This window comes from Drosophila virilis, chromosome 2 (genome assembly GCF_030788295.1).
Source record: "Drosophila virilis strain 15010-1051.87 chromosome 2, Dvir_AGI_RSII-ME, whole genome shotgun sequence".
In the NCBI taxonomy this organism is placed as follows: domain Eukaryota; kingdom Metazoa; phylum Arthropoda; class Insecta; order Diptera; family Drosophilidae; genus Drosophila; species Drosophila virilis.
Genome location: NC_091544.1, coordinates 5,186,837 through 5,208,537, shown reverse-complemented (window position 1 = coordinate 5,208,537; position 21,701 = coordinate 5,186,837). Strand labels below are relative to the sequence as shown.

Here is a 21,701-nt window from a genome sequence, read left to right as displayed (position 1 = left end):
GTCTTGGCATGCCAATTAAACAGCCTGCCCCGGGGAACTCTTGTTGGGCTAGCCACCTTGTTCGCCCACAATTGACAAATGTCTGGGGCACATAACATAGTGCGTATACTTAATATTTGACATGGCTGGTTTGTTGTCTGTGTACTGGCTTATACAGGGCACGTGCTTGGTGGCTCGTTTACTGATCAGCAAGGATACATATGCTCTGGCCACACAAGAAAAAGGATAACAAGGCTGTGCACAAATTATGATGATAAAAGTCTATTTATTCTGTAATTTAACCGAAATTTGATAGAACATTCCAATGACAGCAGCCAGACAGACACTCTAGTCGATGTCATGAGCCCCGAACTTGATGGGCGGTAGAAAGCGCTCATGGGCTCATGGGTGTAGCCAGCAGCTTGTGTCCATTTGTTGCGTTCGCCCATTGGCCGCAAATCTCGTTAAGCTAAAATGGCAACGTGCCACTCGCCGACGGGTATATTGCTGATGAGCAGCCATATCGAAGTGCTGCTGTTGTAGTTGTCTTTGCTGTTGTTGCTGTTGGTGTTGATGATGTTGGCGTCCGGTTGCCCTCCTTGGTCGTTTTGTCTAGCCCTTTTTGCACACGCCCCAGTCTTTGACCGCCGGTCCGCCTTTGGCTCTGCTATGGGATTACTTAGCTGGACACTAATGCGTGCGCTTATTTGTTTGCCTTATTTCCCGTCCTCGCAACAGCCAGCTCGCACTTATCCCTTCTCGTGCCTGGGCAACATCAGCTCCAAAGTCCTTGCGGCCTTTCAGCATTGCGACAACAATTTCGAAAGTGTTTACCACATTTTATTATTTACGTTTTACGACTTTGCGAAACACATAAAAATATTCAAATTCTTATTATTTTTTCCTTGAGCCCCATTTGATAGTTGGCACGGTGAAACTTAACCTTATTCTCAGCTAATGTTTTTGAGATTAATGAGCCTAATTAAATGTGTTAGGGTCTACTTGTTAGACCTATTCCTGGGAACTAGGTTATATATAATTTGTATAAAATGAAGGTTAATTTCATAGCAAATTTTTAATATTTAACAAAATTATAACAGGTCAAATAAATGTTTAAGGTAAGAGTATTTTTTTGGCCTACAGTTGGGGTCGTTTCCGACACGCGCCGTCAAAGCAAATATCATTTCAAACTTTTCGCATTCCTGTTATTGCCAGGAATTTCATTTTCTTGTGTGGCTTTTCTTTTTGTTTCTAATGTCATATTTTAGCGCTGAATAATTGTGCAATTGCGGCTTTTGGGCCAACTATAAGTACTTTACGTGCACATGTTTCAGAGCATTTTATGACATCCATCGGCCTTTTTCGTCCATACTCACCGACAGTAAATGCCAATCATGACCACGCAGGGAAAGTAGAAACTGATACAGCTGGAGACGACAGCATACGTGGGCGTCAGATCCAGTGCGCATGTGGGGTACTTCTTGCCATTATCCTCGAAAATCAGCGGCTGGTCTGGTCGATGGATCCCCAGCGAGATGGGCACAAACGAGACGAACGCTGCCAGCAGCCAAATAGCTGCAATGGTAATAACAGCCACCCGGCGTGTCACCCATCGTCCGTATCTGCAATGAAAGCGAAGGAAAGGTGCACATCAATTTGGAGTATAGGAAGTTGTTGTGATTGCTCCTTGCGGTTGCCAGCAGCAAAGGGTAGGCAACAAAAACAAGAACTCAGCATGGTAGCAGCAAGTCACTAGAAAATGGGCCTTGTTGTGATTGTGGCTTTGCATGTTGGAGGCAGCTGGGGCGACATCAGCTCTGGGGCGTTTGCGACAAGTGTTGGAATACAGCGGCCAGAATCCAGTTAGCCCAAGGTGTGCATGAGGCGTAGCTGCGTTCGTGTAATACGCACAGTGGAAAGGCCTTGTTGCATGTCATTAATTACCCGAACAGAATAGAACAGAACAGTCTGCGGTAAATCGACCTAAACCGAAACCCAGCCGCAGCACAAACCAACGAAAATTAAGCATTCGCAAACGCAATATGGTGATAGTGACGTATGCAAATCGTGGTGTGCGGTTTTTCATAGCACTTCGATTTTGACAGCGGACGCACAATTTGCTTTTACAGCAGCGGAAATGAGCAGGCAGAAACCTAAGGCTGTTGGCATTTTATGTGCGTGTGTGTGTGTGTGTGTGTGTGTGTGTATATATTGCCTTTTGCCGCAGCATTTTGGCTTGTGCAAATGTAACCGCTGGCTGTGCGATAGACATGGGGCAGGAAATCAAACAGAATAATTCGATTTCAATACAAAGACGCACTCACCCAATGCGCCGACCAAAAATACTACAGATGACAAGCTAGCGTTACGAAACGGAAAAGGAAGTTTAGGTAATTGTATTCACAAACAAATTCGATTTCATATGGCACCAAAATTGATTTCCATTCGAGCAGCAACGGCAGCAGCCCGCAGCGGTTGCCATTTAGTTGGCATCTAGCCCAAAGCCTATTCAGTCCCTATTTGGGTACAGGTAAAAGGAGGCACAGGCGTTGCCTGAAAGTGCAAACACCTGGCACCCATATCACCCATCAGACTTTGCTATGCAAGTGCCAAGTGGCGTCACACGCGCCCATTGATAGAGCAGCCAATCGTGTCTCAAAGAGCTAATTGAAAACGTGTGTGTGCCTTAGCCCCAGAGCAAAATTGGCCGCATTTGCATTTAATGTTGCCAGTGTGTGTGTGCGTATGTGTGTGTGGGTGTGTGTGCCACACGCACTTAAGAAATTACAGTCAGGCACGCACAATGACAACCATCTATTTTGCTTATGCTTGCAGAGGGGTAAGACTGCATAGTTCGGTTAACTTGGGCGTTTATTTTGTTTGCCACTTGTCATGTGATGTTTTATGAGTTTTTGCGAGCGTGCTTAAATGTTGCAAGCACATGCTGTTGCTGCTGTTGTTGCTATTGTTGTTTTCAAGTGTTGCAGGCATATGACAGTGTGCTTAACCCAAAACCAAACCCACGCCCAACCAGGCCAAAACACACAATTACAAACATTCCCCAAAGCGACATTCTCGTTGGCCTTTGTCGCTTAACTGTTGTACCTCTCGCTCGCTCATGCAAAACCAATTCAGTTCGCCGTCTCTCTCTGGCCACCATAAAAGTTGGCGTCACTTTTTATTGCAGTTTAAAGTGAATTTTATGCATGCACTCATATGTTCGCTCTGGGCCTGACAGTTACGATGATAACAGACGCTGCCAGCTTTAATTTTATTGCACAAAACAAATTTTTTTTCTTAATTCTACCATTATTTTAACTTTGTCATCGCCTGCTTCTAATTAGATTTGCACGCGCTTTTCATTCAAATTATGTTTTTAGTGCCTTTTTTTAGCCAATTTTTGCTGGCAGCGCGCAAATCTTGGCAGGCGCAATTAAATTAAACGCTTGCAATTATTCTAAGACGCTGAGAAAATATGCCAAAATTTTTAGCTGCAAAGTTGGCCACCCTAATGAGACGCCAGCGCTGGCAGTTCGCGAACTTTGGCACGTCGGGCAGCAGCAAGAAACACTGAAGAGCTCAAATGCTGTCCCCACTTTGACATGCAAATAAATCAGATTTGCATAAAGACCAACGCCTGCTGGGCCAGCATTAATACCGCTAGACAGGCAGTATTCAGAACCAGACGCAAACGCCCATCAACATCCAGGCCGTAAAAATAATATAAATTTTCTTCGGCGTGGCGAAGATTAAATACACTTGAAGATGCGGTTTTTAATTAGAGTTTTTACATTGTCTTTCTAAATAACATTGCACATTCGATCAATTGGATATGCTTGTTATGTTATTTTTTTTTTATTTTAGATATTTGATATGTCTTTGTTATGCAGCTTCAAAGAGTATTAAAGAAATAGAGTCATAAATGTGCTGTTACGCGTGGTATTTTTGCTGCCAGAGAGAATCACAAGGGAGTTGGGCGTGGCATTCTCGCAGGAGTGCTAGGCAGGGTTTTGGCGCCTCAAATAAGGGCCGTAGACACACTCGGGTCTCAGTATAATGGACTTAGGCGCAGGGGTACGCAGTAGCCAAACTAGATTTAAATGTATTTAAATTGGCCTGTAGGTCAAATGCAAAATGGAAAAATGGAAAAAACTGCGCAATGCCTTTGTTTCTCCTCAAGCAACATTCAGTTAAGGGACAAAAATTGTTGTGCCTGAGATAATGAAAAGTAATATAAAATTCTAAAATATTTCCCTAAGAAATTCTCTCAACAAATTATTTTTAGCTACAAAATGTAGCTGTTAACTCAATAGCATACACAGCTTGATTAAGTTGAACTGCCATTTATCTCAAAAATGATGGCTTAATAAATTTTCACTTAATATAAAAAACTTTTCATGGCATAATTAAGAGAAGCTACTGTAGCAGCTTTGAATCACTCTAAAATTAATGAAATTGCCAGCAAACTTTTTGCATTCCGTTGTTTTGGCCAGCAAAAAATATGCCACCTAAATCCGCAGTTTACGAGCAAGTCCACTTTGGCAAGTGGATGAAGTACTTCAACTCGTTATGTTCAGAGAAGGTTTCCAAATAAAAAATCTAATTTAATTCACAAACACACACATGCCAACAAAGAGGGCGTGTGGCGATTCTATACGAATGTTGTGTAACATTTTTAATAAACGACCAAACTGTAGCTTGCGGCATGTCAGACGTGGCAGGTGCAAGTGAAGCAACAAATGCCAGTAAGCTAGAAAGTAAGCGCATAAATAGACAGACGATGGACAGCAAGCAGCGGGAATGTGGTGGCTGGTGATGGGCTAAATATTTTGATACCCTGAACCCATTGAAAATGAGAAAAAAAAGGGTTTAATAACTTTGTGAAAATGTATGTGAAAGGCAGAAGGAGACATCTGCAACTCCATGAAATAGTTTTTGTCATCATGAATAGCTAGGTGTATGTAGTTGAGTCCGTTTGTTTGTCGGACTTGAAATTTCAAATTAAGTCCATAGATATCGATATCGAAAACCTATTCTTTGAACACATTGTATAGCTTACAAGAACTAGAATGGTATGAAACACGAAAAATGTTACTCTTGGCATGCTTTACATAATATAGTGCAATTGTCAGAAAAATTGGGCAGTGAACACCACAGTAAATCACAAATATATATTCCATAATGTTATGCTAAGGGAGGAACAATCACAGCCGCACCAAATAGCGCTGCCTGCTTGATTGCAGGGTATCCCCTATTCGCGCAGTCTCCACTAGAGCACTCTTATCTGTGCCACTCTTGGCTTGTGCTGAAAATAGCATCAAAGGATTTATTATGGCTCTTCGCAACAGCGACAGCAGCTGCCAGCGTGCTACCCACAGCCAGAAATGTCTCGTTGTCATATGTGGAGAACAGCTTTTTTTTTTCAAACGATGACCACTTTCTACCACCCGCTGGCCATGCCCCTAACAGCCGCTGAGCCACATTAATTTCGTTTGTATAGCTGCTGTGAATTTGTCTTTGGCTGTCAGCGACTTGGCCCCCGTCATTTTGAACAATACGCACACACAGTAACACACCCACAGCCACACACAACTAAGGGAGGCACGTGTATGTGGCTAGCGAAGAGTTTGTTGTTCCTTGCCGCTGACATGTCATAAATTTTTCGTTTGATTTTGTCAAAAAATTGTTTTATTTGAGCTTCCGAATTTTGGTTGGTTTCCCGTTTTGTGGTTGCGGCGTTGCCAAAAAAAAAATTTAATTAACACACAATTGTTGTGTCACAATGAGGCCCAAACGAAACGCTGATAAAGTTGTTTCCACTTTCTGTATTGGCCATTGTCCGTTCCTGCTTCTTGTTTCGACAGGCAGTGGAAGCTCTGCTACCACAAAGCAAACGTAACACGCAACTTGCAAGTTGACTGTTGAGTTGAATGCAATATAAGCAGCCGATCAAGACGTTATGTCACACCCAGGCATTAGACACGGCACAGCAACGCTTGAGAGCAGCTGAGTTGGCACAATTTCATTGTGTTTGTCAAGCACACACATATGTACTTACAGGGAAACACATCTATGTGTGTGTGTAAGTGTGTGAAAGCTTAAGTTTAAATTGGTGGCAGCAGGTGAAATTCGTGCACCTTTAAGAAATAACAGAACTCGAACAGCGCTAATGGCTGGAATTCTTTATGACCTAAGCGAAGGAAGTACATAAAAATTGAGTGGCAATTTCCTAGAGTACTTAGCTCATATAAGGCTAAAAAGTCTATGCTCAATTCTGATCTTTTTGTCATTCGCCTAATCGCGTGTAGGTTATACTATTAGGGCTACAAGCTGAATGTTCTATTTATAAGCATATTTCATTTATGAACGTGGGAAGACTATTAAACAAATAGGGCAAGAGAAATACATATAATGGTTGTGGCCTTTTATATTTATGCATTGAGTTGGTTTTTGAGAAAAAATTATTTTCTGACTGTTTTCGGGTAACTACAATTAAAGGTACAGCTTATGCTAAAATATAAACTGCAACGCCGACCCCGAAATTTCAATTCTCTACTAGCACACTTAATTTTTTTTTTAAGAAAAAGGTCATTTGGATATTTCAATCAGGAAAGTACAAAAGTGCCGAAGTTATTGTGTTCAGCTTTCTTTCAGTTCCGCCATAGATGGTCAATTGAAAAGCTATTAGGATAGTCGTTTGGCTTATTGGAATGACTTGCGGAATAAGTTGAAGTATATACTAAGTGCCTGTTTGCCTAACTAAAGCCACAAATCAGGGGCTCGTGATGCAGCAAAAGTGCTTAATAAAGCTTAGCACACAGCGCAGAAAAATGAAGCCACATCCATGCGAAGAGTGTACTGTTCCTGCTAGCAAGCAAAAAATAAATAAAATATTGTTAATGCCCAATAAATCTGTTACTAATGAAACAATTATGTGCTGCGATTAATGAGAGGCGGCGCCATAAACAAGTCGAGTGCCTGAAGCACCACAAAGTGAACGACCAAGAGCTGGCAATGAGAAACGTGACGTGCATGGCAACACGACGGATGAGCAATATGCATGAGATAGACTGATGCTATTGCAGCAGTGGGGCTGGGGGGCAGTCTATGCCACTTGGCAGGTCTGTTTTTAATAAATCGATATTTAATCGGGATTTCATTGGAGCGTCAATGTCACATCAATAATATTTTCCACTCACTTGCTGACAGACAACAAATATGCGCTGCTTTCGGCTCTAAATACATATAACTCTGGTACTCAATACTAAAATCAATAGAGGGGGGGCAGGGACATACATGCTCGTTTAGTACAGGACATTCTACTGGCCGGGGACCGATGCACAATTAATTTCGATAGATTCATGTGGAGAACGCGATGACAGGCTGCTGTAGCTATTGATAAATTGTGTAATTCATGCATGTGACAGTTTCATCAGCGTTGTCATCATCATGATTAGTTACGGTACTCACCTGAGCGGGTCCTTGATGTGTATGTAACGGTCCATGGATATGGCGCACAGATTCAAAATAGATGCCGTCGAGCACATGACATCAAAGGCCACCCAAGTATCACAAAACTCTGCACCAAAGATCCAATAGCCTGAAATACAACAAAAAATTTTAATAGTTGAGCTCTTGATTGATTGATTGATTGATTGGCCGAATGATTGACTAACTGCCGGACTGATTGCTTGTGAAAAATACTTAATAACTTTTTGCATACGACTGATCCACTGGGTAAATGCAATGTAAGTGGATAAATACGAGCTGGAGCGGAAATTGCCATGTTCCGGTTGACAGGGGCAAGAGGGAAATTCTTAATTTTCTCGACAACGCCAGTAAATGTAACAACAGCATATGTAACGAGCAACAAAAAAAAGGCCACTGAGTCCATCGACTTAAATATCCCTCAGTTAATGAAAGGGTATGCTCAGAAAATGCAAAGTGACTAGCATGCTAGCATGTTAGTTTACCATGCAGCTTATCAAGTGCTCCATGTGAAGCATATATGTGAATATTTTAAATGTCCCTGTTGTCCTGTTCAAGTAAACTGAATCTGCTTGGAAAATTTTCAAATATATTTCCTCCTTGGAAAGGCTTACGAATAATGCTGTCACTCTGAATTAAATGTACAAGCATCGAATTCAGTTTGTTATCAAAAACAGAAACGTTGAAACTATTTTCTTGAGCGACTTACAAAATAATAATACAAAATATGATTAAGCCGAGAGCACAAGTTCTCTTCTCGGCTAAAATTCTACGGAATGTGGCTGTCGTTCAGGCTATCAAAACTATAGTAGTCTTGCAAGCATGCCAGTTTTTATTTGCTTATTCGTAACGCAAATTGAGTTTAAACGATTTCATAAATTAATTTCCGTTTCCCGTCAGCCTCAGCCTCTGTATTTCAATATGTTCATATATATACATATGACTCTTTGTGGCAGAAATAAAATGAGCCCTTTTCATGGCATTTCTGTAAGTGCGCTGTAATTATGAAAAAGGAATCGGAAAGCGATTCGAGCGCCCAGAACCTCGTGAAAGGTCTGGGCGTGCTCTGAACTAACAACCGAAACGGATGTCCGGTGCTGTGTCCATTGAACCCGTGTGGGAAATCACCATCGCACGCATAAATACATAAATGTGGGGTCACGATAAATTCAATATCAGATCTCAAAGCCAAACACATTTATTTACTACGCGTGGGTGGGCGCTGATTTCATGATATTTGTTGACATGCATACATCATGCTTATGATGGCTTTTATGCTGCGCCATGTGTGGCACAGGATATAGCTCTTTAGCGCTGAGTATGTGACGCGTAAGCAAAAAGGCTATGCCATCATTACAGACCGCTTTCAATAGTTATCTGCCATCGCACTCTACTGCAGATATCTGGCTGCAAGATATCGACTTCTCAATGGTTTCTTTATCGACTTTTTAAACGTGCTTGACTTTTTAATTTCCTTACAAGTACATAGTTTAATATAAATAGGAAACCTTGTGGCACAGGTTATTTTTTATAATTTATGTGTGAAAAGAACATTTCTCTGACTACAAACAGTTTATACCTGATATTTTTCAACGGTCGAGACCAACAAACTATGCCCCACTACCAAAATGAATTAATTGAAGCCCCCAATTTAAATGTTTTATAAGCATGTCAGTAAGTTATTTGATTGACATAAATTTAAAGTTTTCAATTTTAACCACTCAACCCGTTTATTCACTGATTGTGAGCGCCACATAGCAATCCAGCTGGGAATTGGTATCAATTATGCTCCGTTAATGCATACCCTTTGACAATTTAAAGCCGATGATAAATATTCTGATATGCCCTTTCAGGCCGTCTGTCAAGCTTTATGAGATATTGCGACAAGGATGATTTGTAAATATATATGTCTATATATACACACAAAAAAAAATGTATAAAATATGACACAGCATTGCAGGTTACATCCTTAGACTAGTGTGAATTCACATTCACATCTCTTGACAATGGCATTGTGAGTTTTTAAGCATTGCTCCCGGCTCCTTGAAACGAGCACTTACATTCACAGGCGGGCAAGTCGACGAATCGACAAATAATTCGAGCTGCTTTCAGGGCATACAGGTCTATATATATTTATAAATACTTAGTGCTTGTGCCCAATCTGCGATATGAGTATATTCAATGACTTTGCTTGTATATTTTGTGAACTGGCGCAGCTGTTGCCACCTCCCAGAGTCCCTGTGGCCTGTTGTTGCTCAAATTTGTATAAATATTCTGGAGCTTGTGCGTTTATTTGCTGATTTGCCAGCCTTGGAGCGTGCCGAATGTTGTTTTACTGGCACCCTCACAGGCTCATGTTTGCCGGCACTTTGTCGAAAATAATTTGGCTGAACAGCTCTCGATCCGCATGTGTACTACGACATATATGCTGGCCCTTAGGCACCTCAGCTGGCACTCCAGATGTTGTTTGTCTTCAACACTCTCGCAAGCAGAGTATTTTTATTTATTTTTTCACACTTTCCGCTTAAGCAGCAGCAGCAGCATCAGAAGTGCCTGAATCCAGGACCAAGTTCGGAATCCTTATTGAAGTAGCAAAGCCGTTTATTATTTTTACGCCCAAGCAGACAAACGGAATCACAAACATACAACTTCATATATGGCACACATAGAGACCAGTTTGTATCTCTGTTCTGTTCTGTTTTGCTGCCGATGTAACGCATCACTAGACTTCAGCACATTTCCTCCAACCTATGTATTTGTTTGTGCTTTGCCCTCTCATTGGGTACTCGCTGAATACGCATTGAGGCCAGCTGCACACTGTCTCAGGCCGAACATGTCATCTATATATTAGTTGTGGTAGCTCCCAGTTACTGCCAGCAAGTCTTCAAAGCGTCTTCGCCTATCGCTAATTTGCCAGCCATTTTCGAAGTCGTCCATTTAAGGCTTGAATTTAAATTTAAAGAACGCGATTTAACCACTTCAAATGCAAAACTCTCAAGAGAACAACTGCTTCGGTGAGTCTAAGCTTTCGCCTGCTGATAACCTGATAGCTCTGTCAACATCAAATTAAAAGACTTCAAGAATTCAAGGCTTCAGCTGCAGCTCACTTGGGCTCTGTCATTATGGTTGAGTGTAGTCAAAGCATAATAATTCCTATATAAAGCATGTATTTGTGGCTTGCAAGTAAACTTTGTATATTAGCTAAAAGCAGTGAAACTGAGGCTGAGCCATGGCAAAAAATGAAAATTCCTGTTGGCTAAGTAGTTTCACCTTTTTGCAGGCGACTGCATGCGGCGGCATGTGTATTGTGCACTCAGTGGAGGACTGGCTTTGTGAGCACTCAACCGGCGCGACAGTGCAGCTGACACTTTAAAAGGCACTGTACATAGCCCCACAAGATCCCCGCTTTAAGCGCTGCCAGGCATGTCAAATGGGCTCACACGAACGTCCCCATTACCCCACCAACTTGTTCCATTAGCCCCATGCAGGCGCAGTTTTTGCATGTTGTCGAGTGGTTTATTTGTGCGACAGCCTGCAGCATTTTACATAAATTTATTGCTCGGCAATTTCAATTGCAAATTTCCGTTACACTGTCTGCGAATGATATTCGTACTTACCAAGCAAATCGTTGACGCCCGCGAATGTCATCACCAGAGAGGCCACAAACAGATCCGCAATCGCTAATGAGGCCAGAAACAAATTGCCAATGCGGCGCAGGCTGCGCTCCGTATAGATGGCCAGGCAGACGAGTATATTGCCGGCAACCGAAAGGAATATCAGCAACGATAAAAAGACGCCTACGGCGGGGCAGAAAGTGTCAGATTAGATGTGTATTGTAGAAAGGAAACGTGAACATTCATAAATATAGCATACATAAGGGGGTCGAACCAATGACAAGAATGTGTGCGTGTGCATAAGTGTGTCCGCGTGCGAGTGTTTGTTTGTATAATAGGGCCACATGCGTTTCTGTGCGCTAATTGAACAGCAAATATTTTGTTGTGTACTGTGCAAAGTGGACAAGTACGCGTGCAGGTGGTGGTGATGGTGCGGATGATGCGAATGTTGCGGGTGGAGACGATGCCGGTGTCTGTTTCGCTTGTTAGACGTTCAACGACATTTACTTTACCAACAACTACAATTGACACAAGTGAGAGCGGTTCCGGTTCCTCACCAACTATTGTATCCATTTCAGAGGCGTTTGTCCAGCTCGTCTCATTGAAATACGATGTCAGCTGCAATGTCAAAAGGAGATAAAGAATATAATTTTAAGTGACTTTTAACTAAACCACAACAAAACTAACAAGTCTCTTATTCTATGGCCAGCCACTTTATTCTTGCATTGGCAACATATGCTTTGCCAGCCCATGCCAGCATATTATCCTTTGTCTCTGTGAATTTCCCTCTTAATTACTTGACATTTAAGTTGCCACATGGAAAACATGGGGCAACGCGGCTTTTTAGTATAAACAGAGTGCGGGGGCTACGGCAAGTTTTAATTAACATCAAAGGCTTTGACTTTGGCCTTACGCTAAACTAATTAAATATATAAATTGTGTATGTGACACAAACTGCTCGAGAATGAAACATTTTACACTAATTAAACGACAAGCATTAGTTTTCGCTGGTCTCCGATGTTCAATTACGATGTGTACTCCTCGGCATCCCCTTCAACAAACAGAGCCTTGTGGTGCGTGGTTGGTTTGTTGTCTGTGGTTAACATGTCTTGCTGCGGTTGGCTGGGCCTATCATAGAAACTATCAATCATTCGGCGTTTGCGGTTGCTTGGGAGCGACGCACTTGGTTGGGGCCAAGACATAAGACAGAAGGCAAAGCAAACCGCATTATTCATAATTAAACTCGACAAACTTTTATTCTATTACGCTTGAAATGCTAAATTTCTAGGCCATTATATAATTAATTTGTAAAACTAATCCGATACCAATCCAGCTGGGCTGTGCGTCTGTCAGTGTGAATTTGCAGTGTGGTTTTGCCAGTCCGCAAGTCTGTCTGCGAGTGCGTGTGCATTCGTGTATGTGCTTGGCATTTCGGCTATGTATGTATTTCCATGTTGGCATTTCTGTGGTTGGCTCATCTTTGCCTTCGGGTAGGTGGCCAATGCTACACAAGCATGAATTTAATTCGATTGCCAACCACAACTGAGCGCTGCTCCTATATGTGAATCGAGTTGGCCGAATGAATTTATTAATTGTGAGTCCAGCTACGAAAACTCAGCATGCAATGCCAAGCCAAATACAAAATAAAAAAAATTCAATTATAACGTTGAAAATATTTGAAGGTCTACATGGTCCAAGGATAACGAATGCGTAGGCTTTCCAGCTCTGCTGTTATGACCACTCGGCAGCATTAATATGCAAGCCAGACAACCCTTGTGAATAATGATTTTCACTCTTCAGATGCCAGACGAAGGTATAATAGCTTTCACTCAAAGTTTGCAACGGTCTAGACTTATAAGCAGCAAAACTTGTTCACAAAAAAAAACAGTTTTTAATTAAAAAAAAATAATTGACTTTCATTCATTATAAAAAGAAAATGAAATTCCCTATTCACTTCAAAAGGAATAAAATATATGACTATACTAGTGCCTTCCTATCATTGCGTAAAAGCTTTTTTAAATCAGAGATTTTTTTCGCTCACAAATGAAGCCTTAACAACTTTTTAGGCTTTTCGGAATTGAAGAGTAGTCAAAATGTGCATAAAATAAGGAAAGTGCAATTAGTCAAATTCTTCTAAATTTTGTACAATCAGTTATCAGTTGACATTTTTAATTTTCCTTTTTTAAATAATATTTTTGTTTCTCAAGTTCTTATTCTTTCACCTCATTAGATTTATTTATGTTACTATCGTTATGTGTTCCAAATGTTCGTAATTTCCCTGGTCTCGTAGATTCATATGATTTTATACAAAGGAAGGTATATGAAACAAAATGCACAGTGTACATTTTTTTATACGAAAGGGTATTCAATGTTCTCAGCGCACGCACGCTTGACAGCTCTTTTTGTGCGACCCACGAGGCGTATGTGTAACATTTATTTCCCACAGAAATGTACGCACACAAAAACATAAGCAGCAAAAATGCAAATGAGAATGCTAAAAAGCAGCCTCAAAACCGCTGACACATGCAATTAATTAATTTAAACATAAAATTGCCATTGCTGCAAAAGTATATTTAACTTGTCTGCAGTCGAGGAAAGAAAATAACAAGGGAATATGTGTACACCTTTTAACTGCTGCTAAATTTATTAAATTAATTTTACTGAGCGCTTTTGAGTTTTTGTGGATGCATTGTATAAGCTGCTTAAAAGCTGCTAATTGCTTGAAAAACGCAGCCCTAATTACATGACCCGGCGGCGTTCACCCCATATTTTACGCCAATAGATGAGAAATGCGTTAAGGCTTTGAGAGTCAATAAAATTCAATAAATAACAAGATGTCAAAAGTGCAATGGATATTCCAATTAAGCCTCTAAAGTGTCAGATTTTCGAGATTCGAATTACAGATATGGGCAAAGCAAGATGTATTGAATGAAACAAAACGTTATTCAAAGCGATGTTGTATAAATTATTCAACTTGAGGAGTTTAGGGGCTTGTGTTTGTGGCTTTTCAATGTTAAGTTGATTTGAATATTTAATGGGTTAAATTTCAATTTCAATATTAACATAAGCTTCTTGAATCAACATTTGTCGGTGCGTCGCTTGCACAATTTTCTAGTTAAATTTCATAATTTACTAATTACGTTTAAGTAAGTAATTGCCCGGCTCACAGTGAGCCCAAAGGTGTTTTCAGCTTCGACATCGTGTTGCTGCTTTACATTCAAGCAGTATGAATTATTTATGCAAACCTTGGCCAACATTGATTGTCAGAAAATGGCCAACTGAGTCAACTACCAGTGTAGATTCATCAATATTTATATAATTATTTAAGTGCAATATTTAAGGATTATGCTTGAATTTACAATAAACGGGCTTAATTGGCACGCAGAGCTTCAGTTTTTCATACGCTGATCATTAGCTCATTGTGTGAATAAAAAAGACTCTTGAGATTATACAAAAATTACATTAATTGCTTTTGAGTGTTCAAAGGCTGACACAAACAAATTCATTAAATGAACAGATTTTAAACGCTGTCAAACATCACAACGTTTAAACACCCTGCACACAATGCCTGCTCAAAACTGGTATTATAAAATAGTTAATAGAGAGCAGCAACTTCGTGACTATTTAAGCATTGAACTTTTATATCGCAGCAGATTAGGTTGAAACGCTCCAGCTATACTAATTTTTAAGTGAATTTTGACTAAAATATCAACATTTAGCAAACAATACTCGATAAAATATTGTACATCATTCCATCAAGACTGAGCACAGGGTAGCGCATAGTGAGGCAGTACGGTATTGGTTAGTGCTTCTCTTCCTTATTTTTGTATTTACATTATTAAAATTCCGTTTACAATCAACAATGGACATTAAATAAAAATAAAATAAAATAAAAGTGCCCTTGATAAATGACCGCTGGAATAAATGTAGAGCTACTTTTTATGGCATTACACGCATAACACACATTCAGAACGGGCTTTATTAAATTCTGATTTTTAACTATTTAATTTCAACAGTTGCAATTGAAACAATTAGCATGGAAAGAGCTTAACAGAATCCGCTTCATAGACTTCACAACACTTTGTAGATGTGTGAGTGTGTAATAGAATAATAAACAAAGGTTAGACGCTAGACATGGGAACGGGAATAGCAGCTGCTGCATTTAATTGGCAATAAAATTGGACAACAAATGTCAGAAGACAGCTGCAGAGGGTAGCCACAGAAGTATTACTAAGTTCCTACAAGGAATAGGCTCATGTTGTATTCCCAACATAAACACTTTCGAGTTTTCCCCTTTGTTCAGCGGAATCTTATTACTTTCTTTTCTGACTAGATATTTAAAGAGCTTACACTATAAACATTATAAAACAATTATACTAATGTTTTCAAAGAATTTGTTTTTCGCTAGGATGAAAAAAAGCTACATGTAATTCGAAATTTGAAATTCCAAGTAATTTATCTTGTTTTTTATTTTATTTTTTATTATTATTATTACCCAAGAATCAAGTACCGATGATACTTAGAAATTGTTCAGTGTAATTCCCCTTGTAGTTGTCCTTGGGCAACATTTGGGCAGGATGAATATATAAAAACCTTAATTTAGGAAATGAAAAAGTGGCTTGCATTTGGAATGCAACATTGCCTAGCTTATTGCTAGTTAGCCTTCGGTGACCAATATGACTTCTTATACAATTTTAAACAGCACTTGAGAGTGTTTTCATGTAGCCGGATTGTTATTAATCTGCTCCGGATAAGGCAGACGAATACATATAGAAGGAAAGCAGAGGGTCACCAGCAGATACAGAAAAGAGGGACACAAAACGACAGGCCGCACGAAATTGCTTTGTGTGTGTGCGACTGTGTGTGTGGTGCGTGTGTGTAGGCGCTTAGGCTCTGTTTGTAAAGTTAAATGGCACAATGCGTTGATTAAACGTCAAAACACCCACACTTAGGCACACACAACAAGGAGACGGACAAATTGGCAGCCAGCGGCGGCCAAGCGAGCAACGCAACAAAGCTGACTACAATAATATTGCGCAAAAGGCAAGTGGCAAAACCTGTGCCCAAACAACAATGACAACAACAATAAAAACAGCAACAACCACAGAAACAATTGCAGAAAACTGTTGCCAACGGCAGCACGCCTCTTGCCTATCTACCGGATTGTCTGTCCGACTGTCTGACTGTCTGTTTGTGCGTTTCCTTGAAGGCAAGTGTATAAGTGTAAATATAAGCGCCCGCCGGAAGTAGTGTGATTTACAAGCACAGCAAGAACACAACACAGCACGCGCATAATAAGCAAAACCAACAGCAGTGGCAACACTAAAGGCAACAGGCACATCGAGCTGGGGCCCCATCTTCGTTTCATTCGCCAGCTTAAAGAACCAATGAAGCCTGTTTATTTTACTCGCTTTACAGTGTCATTTGAGCAGTTCCGCCACTTGAACTGCTGTTATTTCATTTTCAGGACAAACAGCCAAGCGGGCGGGCTACTAGTTGCTTAGGTTTCGAGAAGCCAGTCTCAAGTATTTCAAAAGAATCCATTAAAATGAGAAATAACTTTGGACTCAGCTATTTTACAAGTACACACATATATAAGTACATGGAATAGATTTCTACAATGTTACCAACTATCCGGTGAATAACTACCCATTGTCCGTATTGCGCCCATTTCTCACAGATGCAAATATCGGAGCACGTGACTTAAATGTTATGAATCCATCGCGGTTACACTATGGGGCTCCCCGCTCCCAACTGTGTTGCCGCACAGGAAATGACACACCGCTTGCATTTTCCACATTCGCACATTCACGAGTACTCGTATTCATTTATGCAAACAACACCTACACGCATCCTGTACATGCTCTTGCTCTGATTACTCTCCGAAAGTTTAACTACTTTTTTTTTGGAAAATGCTTAACTAGACCAACAACTCTTAGAGATTTTATTATAAGAGATTTTGCTAATTCACGCTACATACGTTTTTTTGATAACAATTAAAATTAACAATGTATCTAAATTACAAATAGTTTTGGTTAGTCGGCTGATAAAAATAACTTTGTTTTCCCATCTATATAGTAAACGATCTATATAGTAAAGTAATTGTCAAATTTGATATGCTATCGTATAATATAGCTTGTAGACTAGCATGTAGTGTCCGGCCCAAATATTTGTCTCTTACGTTAAATTTTACATATGTCGATATTTGAGGTGGAAATTAAAGTCCATCCAATAATCCTGCAAAACGCCAAGGCGTGATCTTTATCGCGTGAATACTTTACGTAATATTTTCAGCTTCCTAGCTCATACGCTTTGGGCTCCGCATTAATGTCCAGTCACTTGTTCAGTCTGTCTGTCATGGCGAACAGTTTTATATATGGGTAAATGTAATGCTTAAGAATAAGAAACAAAGACAAGAGACTCAAGAGTGTCTTTTTGACTGATTCAAAATATGTATACCGGCTACAAGACTATGAAAAAGAAAACGGCAATAACCTTCCAATGTATATTATTCACAATTAAAAATATTCCCGATTATACAAGACTTATCGAAAGTTTTTAATATAGTATAGTATATTATAGTAATTACCAAATATTTAAATAAAACCTTAAATATATATATTTCATTTAAAAAGGAGAAGTCTTTTGAAAGAAAAAACGCTGTTCACATTATAAATTAATGTCGTATTTAACATGGCAGCAATCAACCTTCAATATATCCCATCTTTCCGTTGACTTTTATTTTATTTCTATGAGCATTTCGCTTCAATCCAGTGCAGCTAAGCTCGTTATTAAATTGACTGCTTTGAGTCGACAGTTTCATTCGCATTGGCTTCTCTAAAATTTCATTGGCACATTTCGTGGAGCTATATTTACAGTGCACAAGCAATTTATTCAGCTGGATGACTGCACTGAGCCAAATAGAAATCAGCTAATAAAAGTTTGCAACTTTTGTCATAGTTGTTTTTGAAATCTTTAAGCTTGATGCGTAACTTTGACTGCAATGACTGGATAATGCAGCTTTCATGTCAAAACTTTATATATACTAGCAACAACAAGTCGAATACGTATTCAATATGAATTCATTCTTAAAGCCACAAACCCAAGCAGTTAGTAATTTTGTCTGACTTGTAAACTGTGGCATGGCTGGCTTGCACTTTACGATCAGACAAGCCACAACAATGATTAGCATAAATTTAAATTCGCATAATAAACAAGAAATTTCGTAGGCGTTTTCTGCTCAGCTCTATTTACAATACACACACACACACACACACACTCACACTCACACTTATCCTTGCACCATGTATTTAGTTTGCCAACTCAGGAAATTGGGCAGAAGGAAGTGCCTATATAAGTATATGCACAGCATGGTTCGGAATGCTCTGGCCCTGCTTGGCCTGCTCATAGATACGATAATAACAGTGCTAACATGCTGACTTATGCGCTGCGCAAATATTTGTTGAGGCTGCCCAAACTCCAAAGTCGGCTTTAAAAAGTTTCTCCGACAACTTTAAGTCGATCCATGGGTGGGCTTTACGATATGTACATATGTATGTATGTATGCATTGTAGAACGTAAACATTTAATAAGCAGGCATAAGAGGTTTTTGTCTGTGAATTATCCTGTGATAGATAAGCCGAAACTTTGCCTTAGACGTCACACAGTTTACCTAACAGTTTTTTTTTGTACCATCTTATCTTCATTATATTAAATTAAAAAAACAATAATCGAGAATTTTGGTAAATAATGCAAATATATATATTTAAAAAGATTCAATAGAAACATTTTAATTGAATCTAATTCGAATCTAGAGATCATAAAGATCATTCAACAACACTTTTTTTGCTTAGTGGCACCTTACAAAACAACAAACGACCGATATCCTTCAACTCCTTTTGTTACTAGCGTGTTTATATACCTTTTATATCTTCGAGAAAACTTATTACACTCTTATCGTACATAGCAAGTGTGTCACTACTACGCCTAAGGTGTCTGCCACGCCCACTCATTTGAAGCAGATGTAAACTGAAATAACAATTGTCAAAGTATGCTTCTCGCCATTGTTGAAGCTGTCAATGGCTGTGTGCCAGCTGACAATTGCATAGAGTTGGCAGGCCGGCTCCTTGTGTCATCCTGCAGTCCGCCTCAGTCTGCGTCGATTTGTCCCTGTTTGCATTTGTCTACGATTGTCAAGGAACAAGTTGTGTGCACATATGTTTGTCTGAAACTGTTTTTCTCTTGTTTGTGTTCATTGTTGGCATTTGGCATAATTAAACGCAGCTGTAAGTCGTGTCAACATGGCTAAAAACACACTTACTCACACACACTGACATGCAGACACTGTGTTGTAGCTGTTGTAATTACGCAAATAGGCGCTGCGGCACTTGGGCACGCCTAAAAGTATGCAATCCCACACACACACACATTTGCTGCCTGTAAAATTTCGCAAATCGTCATAATTGAAGCAGAGCGTCTATGAAATTTCCAAAGGACTTAACGAGCCAGCGCAGAAATGCAAATGAAAATTTAATGGATAGAAATAACATGTCAAAAATACGATAAGGCAAAAATTTTAGATAAAAAAAAGAAGGCTAGCTATTATCTAGGATGTGAAAAGTATATGTATATGAATGCTTGATGGCAATTTCAATTATTAAAGCATTAATTAGATCTGTTGCCTGCAAAAATAACTTGAGCACGCAAAATGAACATTTAATGCCCCTGAGCAGAGAATCACACGTGAGGTGTGCGTTCGGGTCTGATTTGACCTTTTTGAGTTGCACAACATGTCTGCCAGGTGGCAGGTGCCACACCCGAAGTAATTTCGGTGCTTCTTGCCTCCCGCCACATGTGCGTACATATCAAATGTTGCACTAGATAAATAATTAAAAAGATTGTCGGCACCCTGTCAACAGTGTGCCCCGAATACTTGTTAATGCATTAAAGTTATTAAGATTCCTTATGGCTCAGTGGCTTCTCTTTTTCCGAGCCTGTGAACCCGGCAGCTGTCAACTGACCCAATTTGGCAGCTTATCTGGCCGAGGATTCGTATCTTCAGCTTAGCCATATAGAATATCTTTTAAATTGAGAATCTACCCTCAGTTATCCATGATAATTGACTGTGTCTTGATAATTGAGAATCGTGCTCATTGCAAATACATTTGCATATATATATGCATGCGTGTGTGAGTGTGGGTGTGCTAGACAGTCAAAACAGGAGTGCAGTGCTAATTTTGCATTGTCCTGTGCTGTGGTTGTGTGTGTGACGGAAGTGCCGTGCTGCACTGTCAATTTGCTGTGGAATTGTTTGGCTCTGGGAGCGTCACCTTGTCTGAGATTAAGCTACCAAATTGCCCGCAGATATTCGGGCTATCAACGGTACGATAATTAGCTGTTGGGAGCAGTTGCTCTTGTTGCATGCTACTTGAACTGGAGCCGCAGCCAACGCAGTTGACTTAAGCTGATTGCGTACTGCACACTGTCACACAATCGAATTCTCGATTGTCGATTTCAATCTGCATTTGCTGTTCCTGCTACTGCTCCTTCTCCAGCTTATACTGTTGCTGGTTCATCACACTTTAACTAGGAGTAAGAGCCAATCGATTTTATGCCATGTGCCGTTTTTTGCACTTGCCATGCAAGCGAATTTCAAGTGGAAGACTTGTTGGGCGAGTGGCAAGCGCTGTCTGTACCTTAGCCCGTTGTATGCTTGGCAAACTTTTCACACTCCCATAAACTGTACTCTGTTGATATACCAGGAAAGTACACACACGCACACACACACACACACCACACTCACACAGCTGCATTTGTGGCACTAAAAAAGAATATGCTCGATTCTGCCGTTGGCTGAGTTCTTTTTATTGTTGCGCACTCACCCAAATACACACACACACACACACAATCAGAGGTACGATGTTGTCCTTAGTTCGAAAGTGTTAGAATCGTTACGATGTGCATCAATTGAGGCTGGCAAGTAGGAAATCATAAATAGTTATTGACTTCCAAAATCAAGTGTGTACATACAAATTGTACAAGGCATCTGGCAGCCCATTTTATTGCACACTTGTAGTCCAGGTGATGTGTGCTTATCATAGCGTGTGTCTGCTGTAATGTAATCGTTCATTGTTGTACCGCAATTACATGCTCAACTTGCAAGACTTGAGCTGCAGTTGGTAGCTGTAGTTATCGATCCGAACCTGAATAGAGCCATGGCTGCAAATCGAAGAGCGCACCCAACCAGCAGGATAATAAAAAAATGTAATGAAAGTAGCAAAAAACTGGCGCACATTTTATGGTCAATAAAACGAGAGCCTTTTGAGTTTATTGAAACCCTTGGACTGCGCATTGAAAAATCTTTTGCTGCCATCTGACCCTCATCAAAAGGAGACGACCTATCAGTGAAAACTGAAATGCAGACAACATAAAAATCAGAAAGTACCTGCGCTTTTCATTCGCTCAACACGACTGGCTTATACAGCTAAAGTGAGAAATGGAAGGAAATAGACACATATATGGACTGGCAAAGGACATAATTTTCTGCGCAATTATTTGACAACACCTATACAAACATATTGCGGATACTGTGGTTGCGTGTAATGGACAAGTTGAGGTGTG

At 40.1% G+C, this 21,701-nt stretch overlaps 1 protein-coding gene across 4 annotated transcripts in view; it reads right to left on the bottom strand.

Annotated features, from left to right (window-relative positions):
• Dop1R1 (Dopamine 1-like receptor 1) overlaps nt 1-21,701 on the bottom strand; it is a 34,716-nt gene that overhangs the window by 7,965 nt on the left and 5,050 nt on the right. The window contains exons 2-5 of one of the 4 annotated variants that reach the window (XM_002054742.4): nt 11,594-11,699; nt 11,085-11,264; nt 7,450-7,579; nt 1,356-1,601 (exon numbers count right to left, since the gene is read on the bottom strand). In XM_002054742.4, the coding sequence (XP_002054778.3) occupies nt 1,356-1,601; nt 7,450-7,579; nt 11,085-11,264; nt 11,594-11,699 (662 nt within the window). Of the gene's footprint in view, nt 1-945; nt 1,602-7,449; nt 7,580-7,952; nt 8,207-11,084; nt 11,265-11,593; nt 11,700-21,701 lie in introns of those variants that run through there. The other 3 variants (XM_032439074.2, XM_070207033.1, XM_070207034.1) reach the window with 3 other exon arrangements.